The sequence below is a fragment of the Priapulus caudatus genome, unplaced genomic scaffold (assembly GCF_000485595.1).
Source record: "Priapulus caudatus unplaced genomic scaffold, Priapulus_caudatus-5.0.1 Scaffold933, whole genome shotgun sequence".
Classification (NCBI taxonomy): domain Eukaryota; kingdom Metazoa; phylum Priapulida; class Priapulimorpha; order Priapulimorphida; family Priapulidae; genus Priapulus; species Priapulus caudatus.
Window position 1 is genome coordinate 123,843 of NW_014577994.1, and position 11,055 is coordinate 134,897.

Sequence of the window (11,055 nt, forward strand, 5' to 3'; positions counted from 1 at the left end):
CGGCAATTGCCGTCGGTGCCGTCGGTTAATTCGAGCCCTGGTGACGGGGATGAAACCCATCACCAGCGCGAAATTGGAGGTCACAAGTCAAAGGGCAGTGGGGGAAAGGTCAGATATCAGACATTTTCTGAGGACATGGTCTAACGGACCGAGTGCAAAACTTTTTTGTTTCAGCGCTGACTGGTTTTTCCAGAAGCCATCAGACAAGCCCTAGTTGGTCTCAATGGTGTCATCAACCTGAGCGATGACATACTCGTTTTCGGAACTGACCAAACGGCACACGACGAGAATCTCCGAGCAGCATTCCAACGTCTGAGGGAAAAAGGGCTCACTCTCTCCAAGAAGAAATGCAAGAGTTCAACAAAACATCACTTGAATTCTTCGGTCACATCTTCTCGAAAGCAGGTCTTGCCGCTGACCTATCGAAAATCCAAGCAATTCTGGAGATGGAGCCGCCAAAGTCTGCGTCCGAGATCCGTAGTTTCCTCGGAAGGTCAAACTACTGCGGGTCCAGATTCGTCCACAACTACGCAACAATCACGCACGACCTCCGAGAACTGACCAAGAAAGACATCCCGTGGCAATGGTTGGCAAAACATCAGGCAGCATTCAACGCGCTGAAGACCGCACTGACACAAGCGCCAGTACTGCGGTACTTCGATCCCTCATTGGCAACTGAACTGCACGTCGGTGCCAGTCCTGTAGGTCTCTGCGCTATTCTGATGCAGGCAGAGAAAGACGGCACGCGTCACACTGTACAGTTTGCCAGCAGAGCGCTCACACCAGTTGAACAGCGTTACAGCCAAACAGAGCGCGAAGCCCTGGCTGTAGTATGGGCCTGTGAACACCTTCCCCTGATGGGAAGTCCAGTAACCATATACACCGACCACAAACCACTGGTGCCGCTGTACAATAATCCGCGGTCAAAGCCTTCAGCACGTATCAAACGTTGGACACTCAGACTCCAGCCGTACAAGATCGAGCTGAAGTATCGAAGCGGAAAGGACAATCCAGCAGATTACCTGTCAAGACACACACCTGCTGTCACTGAGTGCTCTAGGAGAGAGGAGAGGGTTATGGAGGAGTACATCAACCACATTGCTGCTACCTCTGCACCCAAAGCAATGACCCTGACTGAACTCCACAACTGCACCGAACGCGATGCGACCCTGCAAGCTGTCATTCACGCCATCCGTTTTGGCAAAAGGGAGATCGCGAGACAACGACCCGGTGTTAACACGGCATCATTCGATCGAATTCACAAAGTCCGAGGGGAACTGTCCGTGACCGAATCCGGCAACTTGATTCTATGTGGCACACGAATTGTTGTACCACATGAACTGCAACAACGCGCTGTCGAGCTGGCACACGTTGGTCATCAAGGCATGGTCAAGAGACTCAAGACGAAGGCACTCATACGTGAGAAAGTGTGGTTCAGCGGTATAGACCATCGAGTAGAGGAAATGATTCGTAGTTGCATGGCATGCCAGGTAGCGACGCCCACCCAAACACGGGAACCCCTAAAAATGTCGGCACTGCCTGAACGTCCATGGTCAGAGATCAGCACTGATTTTGGACAGGTACCTGGCATGGGTACGCATTTTATGGTAGTCTCCGACGACTTCTCACGCTATGTCGTCGTGGAACCAGTGTCCTCTCTCACAGCAAATGCTGTCATCCCTATCCTTGACAAGATCATTGGAGAATTCGGTGTACCCGATGTGGTCAAGTCGGATAACGGACCCCCCTTCAACAGCAGCGCATTCTCTGACTACGCACGGTACAAAGGCTTCAAGCATCGTAAGATTACTCCCCTGTGGCCGCTCGCAAACGCCGAGGCAGAACGATTATGAAGACGGTAAAGAAGTCCATTAAAGCTGCCATAGCGGAAGGGAAAAGCTGGAACCAGGAGCTGCACAGCTTTCTGCTTAACTATCGAGCAACACCACGGCGAAGTTTTTGCAGAAGATTGTGACTAAGAGTAGTGTGGCAGAAGGCCAGACAAGCGCGAGCGTAAATCAAAGTTGAATCCATTTGTATCCCCGCTATGAGGAGACGAGCGGCTCCCACTCGCTCGCTCTCTCCTCTTTATCTCCCTCCTACCTTCCCTCCCTACCTACCACCCTCCCTCCCCCTTCTCCCTCTCTCTGTGCGTGCGTGCGTGCGTGCGTGCGTGCGTACGTACGTACGTGTGCGCGTGTGTTTCTCCCCATCTCTCTGTCTCTCCCCGAGACCTTTCTCACTTTTCTCGCTCTCTTCCCGTTGGTTCTCCCTATTCCACTGAGAGGAGCATTGTCGAACTGCGGTACTAAAGTCATCTATCTCATATACACAGGCCATGGAAACGGCGAGGGGGGTCCATACTTTGGTTTGTTGTGAACGACGGAGTATGAACAACGCCCACAGTGGCGTCAAACGAGCCGTATTTGATTACGCCTGTATTTGTACGCGGCGTCGAGAGAGAGTAATGAATGACTCTAACAGGTTATAACTGAACACGTCAGTGTCAGTAGGCCACGGGCAGCGTGAAAAACACATTGTTGCTGCGAATACCCCGCCAAAACACACTACTTTCACCAACTCCAGGACCAAACAAAGACCACATAAACTACGAAGAGAACATAAACTATGCATCAAACTATGCGATAGCGAAATGCAGCAATGTCATGATGTATCGCTATCGGTACCAGGCTGTAGTAGTATCGGGATGTATCGGTATCGGTGTGTACGTCCGTCGCTGCGGTGCAGCGTTACGGATGCTAGGCAGCATACCGATGAATCTAGCAGCGTGACGTAATCTCCACGATCTATAGTTCTCTACCTGCTGCTACGTGTGACTTGTTCCCTCCGTATCTGCGTGCGACACTCACTGCCCCAGAAACGGGCCGTAGGTACTCGGTAGTAGGTAATCATCACATCGCAATGAGCTTATAATCTGTATGACACACTCCGCCAGTGAAAGTGCTGGCTGCCGCACGCACGCACGCACGTGGGTCGGTGGGGGTGGTGGCACACATATTTCTAACAGTCTAGCTGCGCAAACCCGCCACCTACTGCTCTCTCTCTCTCTCTCTCTCTCTCTCTCTCTCTCAGGAGGGGAATCTCTCGCACCCTGGGAGCAATTTCTTGTTGGCCATGGCTTGAATGACTGGCACCACTCGTGTGGGGTGCGGGTGGGGACGGTTACTGGCATTGTAGGAAGGAAGGGATCCAGTGAATGCGGAGTGGAGGTGGGGGCTAGAGGTTTTACCTTTCCCCATAAAAATTTGGCTAAATTTGAGATGAAATACGGTTAAGATCCGATGGATTGTGACGACATATTCAGTCACTGTCAGTGTTCAAGATATGTGATAAAAATTTGCACACGTGAGACCCAAATCGTACCATCGCATTCTTAATACAAATTATTAACTGAGCATCTGTATATCACATGTGTTAATACTGATAATAAATAACCGAGCATCACATTTGTAAATACATATAATAAATAACTGAGTTACATTAGTCAATACTAATTATAAGTAACCAAGCATCCATATGTCATTGTAAGTCCAGATGTTAGTGAGTTTAACATTCATTAACTTGGATTGCTTACTGTACCAGAGTGTGCGGCAAATAGCAGCGAAAATGTTTACCTACCTGGCAAACCACTACCTGTAGTGCCAGATCATCTTACTATAATTTGGCGAATGTTGTATGTATGTATGTGTGTGTGCGTGCGTGCGTGCGTGCGTGCGTGCGTGCGTGCGTGCGTGCGTGCGTGCGTATGTATGTACGTTAATGAAAGGCTCCGTCAGTTTTGATCCAAATAGCGCCAAATTCACAGAAGAGATCGATGAATACACGGGACGGGTTCTAAACTTTACTCAGTTGAAAACGGTAAAGGGGCTTATAAAAGACAAAAAAAATGGTAAAGATTTGCCTGAAAATAGGGGGCGCTATATCTTTGCCTTGCTAATATTTCGCCATCTGTGAACGTTGTGCTGTAATATTTCGCCGTCTGTCAACGTTTTGCTGCATGCACAGACATTTTTGTAAGCCCAATAATATAATTAGAAATAAGTATGTAATAATGAAGTTAAATGTCAACGTCAAGGTCAATCTCTTCTCTTATCTGTCTGGGTATTGAACAGTCGGTACCACATGCATCACAGTCACTAAGCCCGCGCCTAGCGCGGGTTCCAGCTAGTGTTACCAAAGATGGAAAATTGTTCAAGGGTAGCTGTAATTACGCGTGCGTGCACGCTCAATTGTTCACGTTCACGATGGTGTGATACGCGATAAGTCACGGCGCGCTGCGCAATAGTGTGCATCGTAGCCAAGCCACGGATGTGGTGATTTAGCTGAAAGTAGGCAAAACCACCTATCCACAACGCGTTCAAGCAGGCATTGATTTTCATAAACATTTTCTGACTAAAAAGGGCCGAATTATGTTAGTACACCCTCGTGCGTTAGATTGTTACGAATATTGCATGGTAATTTGATAGTGGTGTTTGGAACTTCCCTTATTAAATCGAGATTAAAACCCGAGCTTTGAAAAAGAGTCATCTGTAATTTACATTTTCTTGTGTGGAGATTACGCGAGGCATCTTCATCTACTGGAGAAAAATGGTGTCACATCACCTGCTCATCAATCATCTGCTCAAAGTGAGACGAGCCATGTTTATCAGTGATGAAACAATTGGTTCTGATAAAGGTGCACTAACAGTCAACGTTTACATGCAACACCGTGGGCAACGTTTTTAGAGGTGCCACTGACTGCTAACATTTACCGCCAACACAGTCGACTGTATGTTTTACTCGTTGCTAACTCACATACAGACTTCATCAGCCAGGACCTAACGAGGGTAGATTGAAAAGTGATCATTACTGCTAGCAACGTAGCTGTATAAACCACACTAATATAATAAAGTATGGCTAAGTTATTAAACTAATCACTCGTATAAAACAAACACTGAAGCCGACAGCAACTACAGCCCTAAATATTTGGTGATATAAAATCCGTTTATGGTATTAATAATCGCGTATTCTGACTTATTGCACGCTTAACAGCACTCGCATCCTCATTTGTATGTATATAGTATGCTATCATTTAGGGTTGGAAGGGTGGCTGTGGTTAGCATGCCAGCTGAGGTTGTGACATAGCAAAGTAAGACCTGAACAAACTGGACAATTCAAGACAGTTCCAACAATTTATCACTGAAAAACCATTTACGATTGAATTATTAAATACCAAAAAACTACAACTAACTAGAAAATTAAATACCGAAAAACCATGACTGACTGAAGAATTAAAAGAAACAAGATTCATTGCACAAATAATTTCCCCAAAAGCTCATACAAAGTTGCGTAGTGGGTGAAAGATGTTGGCTGTTGCTAGGACACTTTCTAGTGTCGTTTCTTTGCAATTAAATAGAAATTGCTAACCTTGAATATAATCCTAACCCTAAACCTAGTTCAAATGATAACCCTAAGACTAACCCTAAGTCTAACCATAAAAGTAACCGTAACCCTAACCCTAAGCCTAACCATAAAAGTAACCCTAACCCTAACCCTAAGCCTAACCATAAAAGTAACCCTAACCCTAAGCCTAACCATAAAAGTTTCCCTAACCCTAGCCATAAAAGTAACCCTAGCAGTAACGCTAAGCCTAATCTTAACTCCAGGCGTACTGAAGCCATGTAACAAGGTGTGATCCTCCATCACCAGCATTGCTATTCTGCTTGCAGGATATCAGAGCCTGGCTGCGACGTGGATATGGCGAGCTACAGGATCCATCGCATCCTGTTCTGCGCGCGCGGACACATGAACTCCTCGGAGGCGCGATGCTTCGCGTTCACCTGTAGCCATGGCGACAGCATCGACACCACCATCTTTCAGTGCCACGTGTTCCGCTGTGAGATTCCGGAGGCGGTACGTATGCGACCCGTCATCGTCAGCGGCGACGGCGGCAGATTTGATTTCTTCACGTGCCCTTGTCTTGGAAATAAGCCTGAAAACCCTGACAATCCAATTTTTTTATATTTCTAATAATATGTAGTCTATATATAGTGAAATCCATAAAAAATGCTAGTCCTGCTCAAAAGTTGCCAGTCTCAGACAGGGGGTTGTGCTGCTATTTCCAATGCTCGTTTTTTCCTAACTATACGTGCACTAAAATCAGACTGGTTCTTATTTTTCATAGTCAGGTGGGTGACTCTGACTCACCCAGTGTAGAAGGTACCAGGCCTAATCGGCCAATTATAATATTTTTGGTTGTAACTGTCACTCTGGAGTCATAATTGTTATTCTCGTGTTGCTCTTAACATGTTAGCGATGCGTGCTTGTTGAATTATCGTGGGTGGTTTGCTTGGAAAAAGTATGTAATTCTGTGACGCCATCCTCTGGAACAAACTGAAATGAACGAGCTAGTAGTAGTAGATCTATCAGGAAGACAGACTCCTGCATTTGTCAAACCAGGAAATCCGACAGTGAATTAGGGAGCATTTGACTCCGTACTCGCTTGTCAATTTCGGTCCCCGTACGCGCAAAGGTTTTTCCTGTTGTCGACTTGTTCTGCTAATTCGGTCTCCTGCTAGTTAGTTTTAGGCCATGCAGAGACTGCCGGATATTGCATCGCAGTCTCCTGATGAGTGCTCGTTGTGATGCGTCTCACGGGGTGTAACTGGGACTAGAGAGAGCGTGGTGGGGGTCGGTCGCGCGATCATAGCTGGTCGCGCTTATTTGCATGATTGTTTGATTAATCGAGTGATTGACTGGTTGATTGCTGAAACTTATCATTGCATCTTGCTGTATAGTGAACTAGGCAAAACTGATGTCTAAAACACTGATTGATTGATTGATTAATTGATTGATGCAATGAATTTGTATGTTCACACTGCCGTTGGTACATTGGATGTGAGGAGATTGGTCAGTGTATCGTGATGCATCGAGAGCTAGGCGAGTGTGAGCTATCGAGTGGCATTGATTGATTTCCATGTGTAAACACCGATGCCCCACAATGCTGACTGTCATGTCATCAGGTGATCATGTATCTGGCACGAGGTCGTGCAATAACTACAGCTACCCTCACTGTACCACTGTTGGCTTCTTGTCTTTGCCTTCTCTCATTTCAGTTCTTTGTTGTCGTTGTTGTTGTTGTTGTTATTGTTGTTGTCACTGCTGCTGCTGCTGCTGCTGCTGCTGCTTTTCTTCTTCTTCTTCTTCTTCTTCTTCTTCTTCTTCTTCTTCTTCTTCTTCTTCTTCTCCTGCTTCATCATCTTCCTCGTGTCATTCTTCATTTTCTTATTTTTATCATTCTTCATTTTCTTATTTTTATCATTCTACTTCTTCTTCTTCTTCTTCTTCTTCTTCTTCTTCTTCTTCTTCTTCTTCTTCTTCTTCTTCTCCTTCTTCTTCTACTTCTTCTTTTTCTCCTTCTTTTGGGATGAATACCCCTGACATTATACAAGAGATTTGCACCTCTGCTGAGCATTATCATATTCCGAAGTCATGAGCCCAAGCCACTATTAGAGCGTGCTGCTACACAGCCTTGCTTAATTCAATCACCATTGTTCTTCATCATGTCGTCACGCAGCTTTCATCAAATCCGACCGTCGACCCCTGAAAAAACTCGCCGCGAAACGGGTTATACATCCAGGCGGGTTTTGTTTATTCGAGAGCTGGGTTGCAGGGCTTTACTTCAACCTTGCCTATGGATGCAGCAGTGATATATTACTGCTTACTTGTTAATTGATAGTTGTTACTGATAGTTGGTGCCTGTTTAAGAAATGGCAGCCCATCTCCCAGTCGGGGACTGGTAACCTTTGAATTTTTATAAATCTTACCATGGGTTATATAGTGGAAACTTTTCGAACGCAGGAGTGTATGCCGCTGATGCCGTGGCTGTGACTGTGTGTGTGCGTGCGTGCGTGCGTGCGTGCGTGTGTGTGTGTGTTTGAGTGTGTGTGTGTGTACGCGCACGTGTGTGAGATGTGACCGTATCCCTCACAACGCAAGCCAGGCGAACACGTAAACCACTGGATTTGTGATTCGAGCGGAGCATCGATAACAACTTAAGCTACAGCGCGGAGATAGAGATGCAGTCGGTTAAACGGTCTCGTTCGTCGTAAGTCGATTGTTTGGAACTCTTAACTGTTCGAGAGCCGTGGTTTGATTCATATTCACGTGTCACACAGCTTGCAGGTTGCATTCGTATATATAGTAGTATATTAATGTATTTAATATATATATATATAAACAAGGAATGTCATTCTCTGGAAAGCCTCCATCGTTTGAGAATCAGGGGCCCCCCCTTGCCAGCAGTAATATTTTTTTTAGACTCATTACTGGCTCGTCATATCTTTGTTACACCAACGGGAACGCTTCATTGAGGAGATGTTAACTTAACAGCCGAAGGAACAATATTTATCTATCATATATTTTTATATTGATTTATTAGTTATATGTTCATTTGTAATAAATAGCTGCGTAATGAGCAAGATAATCGTGACGTTCCCAAAAAATCAATTGAAACTCAGTAAGAAAGGACTAACGAGTAATTTCTGCACACCCAGCTGTGTACCTATCAACCCGTCTACTCCCAAGCAACACATGAGCATCTCTACAAGCCTATCTGTTTATAAGATCTTGTTTACCAGAATTGTTTTCTGTTTGGCGATGCGACAGTGGATAAACGTAACCTGTCCATAAGCTGTGGATATACATTCACACTCGTAAATATTGATTCGGTATTACGTTACGTAATGATTCACGTAAGTTAATGGTAGTTTTAATGCACCGTCGTTGTGACTTGCTCCGTCGTATTTCTGCGGCCAGTTTTTTTTTTTTTTTTTTTTTTTGAAAGCTACCCGACCGCCGTCGGGCGCAGGTCGGAAACAAGGTGCTGAATCAGTCGTTTGCGAACCATTCCTCGTGTGCCTCTTAGCGCTTTGCCCTCCCGGCGGGGTAGTGGCCGGGCCACCCTAGCGTCGCGCGCGCGACGCGGGCGGGCACTCTTCAAGTTTGATGGTGTCTTGAGGTGAAGGGAGGAGGACGGGAAGGAGTGCTTACGCAGTGTCCCGGAAGGACCAAGCAGCTGCTTCAAGCTGAGACGCAACGTATTAGAAGAAGCTCGTGCTGTCATGTGCATGGGCAGACCGGGGTGTCAAGAGAGCTGGTGAGGTCGAAGAGTAGGCCCTGGTGGCGGGATTCGAGTTGAGTGAGGCCATGTGTGAAATCGATGGGGTGAAGCCATTGGTGGTTGTGATCGGATTATGGTGAGCGCTGGTGCGGGATGGAGTGGGTAAGCCTCGGTGGGCGATGGATGGTAGGCCTGGTGGCGGGATCGAGGTGGGGTGAGGCCTGGTGGCGGGTATCGATGTGCTAAAGCTTGTGGTGATCGATGGTTGAGGCCTGTGGCGGGATGTTCGACTGGGTGAGGCCTGGTGGTGCAATGGCGAGTGTGGTGAGCCTGGGTGGCTAAGTCGAGTGGGGTGAGGCCGCGTCGTGAGTAATCGAGTGGGTGAGGGAGCCTGGTGCGAGTCCGATGGGGTGAGGCCCTCTGTGTGAGTGCGAGGTGTGGTGAGGGCCTGGTGGCGATGGCTGATGGGTGAGAGGCCGTGCGGCGGATCGATCGGGGTGAGGCCCTGGGTCCATGCGAGAGTGAGGCCTGTGCGATGCGAGTGGGTAGGGGCCTGTGCGATCGATGGGTGAGGCCTGGTGCGGATCGATGGGGTGAGGCCTGGTGGTCATCCGAAAGGTGAGGCCTGGTGGCTGATCGGTGTGGGTGAGGGCCTGGTGCGATCGAGCCGGTGGGGTAGGCCGGTGGTGGGCGATCGATGGGGTGAAGCGCTGGTGCGCTGAGGAGTGAGTTTGCTGTTGCTGGATCGAGTGTGAAGTCTGGTTGCTGATCGACCGGGGTGAAACCTGTAGTGGTCAGTGGTGAGGCCTGGTGGTGACTGGGGGGGGGGTGGGAGAGTGACCGATGGGACTGAGCTGACGGGGGCACGGCCACACCGGGGGCGTGGACTGAGGCGGGGCGGCCACACTGACTGACCGGCGGCCACACTGGACTGACCGGACCACCTGCCGGCAAACACGTGGACCTGACCGCACGCGGCGTTGGGTGTTGCAGGCTGTTTCGGACCTGTTGATTTTCAGCCGGACAGGAACCGTGGAAGAACAGCGACATTGGCTGCTACCTTGACACATGGGTGATTCGGCGCAGCAGAACATGGAAGATCGCCGCGTCTCGGCATGATTGTCGTCGTCTGCGTCTCGGGCATGCTCGGCACGTCTCAACGGCAGCTCGGCAGGTTCGCGGACCGCGTGCTCGAGCGGCAGCGGCAGTCGGCAGTCCGGCGGACGCGTCTCACGGGCAGCTCGGGGCAGGTCGGCGGCGACCGTCTCACGGCAGCTCGCGCGTCGCGGACGGCGTCTCACGGGCATGCGCTCGCAGGCTCGCGACGCGTCTCACGGCCTTACTGTTGCAGTCTTCGCAGTCGCCTGAACGCGTCTCACGGCAGCTCGCAGTCGCAGAACCGTCCTCACGTATGCAGCTCGGCAGGTTTCGCTGACGCGTTTCTACGGCTAGCATCGGGCAGTCGGCGACACTGCGTCTCAGCGGCACAGCCTCGGCAGTCTCGCGAAGCGTCTCAACACCGGCAGTCTCGCAGGCTCTCGCGACCTCTCAACGGCAGCCTCGGCAGCCTGGCGGGTCTGCGGACGCGTCTCGACGGCAGCGGGTCGGTTCATTGCTCGCGACGTCTCACGCAGCTCGGCCAGGTCGCGAACGCGTCTCACGCAGCTATCGCAGGCTCCCCGCGACGCGTTCTTTTTCTTTTATTTTCTCTTAGCTTCCGGGGCAGGTACGCGACGCGTCTCACGAGCGGGTCGGGGCAGGTCGCAACGCTCTACAGCGCGACAGCTCCGGGCAGGGGTCCGACGCGTCTCAACGCCAGCTTCGGCAAGGGCGTCGCGATCCGCGTCTCACGCGAGCCCTCGCAGGTCCGCGACCGCGTCTCACGGCAGCTCGGCAGGTGTCGCAACGCTCTCACGAACAGCGGTCGCAGGCGC

The 11,055-nt window shown here is 49.4% G+C and overlaps 1 protein-coding gene across 1 annotated transcript in view; it reads left to right on the forward strand.

Annotated features, from left to right (window-relative positions):
• The first annotated feature begins 1,849 nt into the window (after nucleotides 1-1,849).
• Nucleotides 1,850-11,055, forward strand: part of LOC106814501 (rab GTPase-activating protein 1-like) — a 17,713-nt gene continuing 8,507 nt past the window's right edge. The window contains exons 1-2 of the mRNA XM_014818812.1: nucleotides 1,850-1,971; nucleotides 5,730-5,913. Of these exons, the coding sequence (XP_014674298.1) occupies nucleotides 1,850-1,971; nucleotides 5,730-5,913 (306 nt within the window). The remainder of the gene's footprint in view (nucleotides 1,972-5,729; nucleotides 5,914-11,055) is intronic.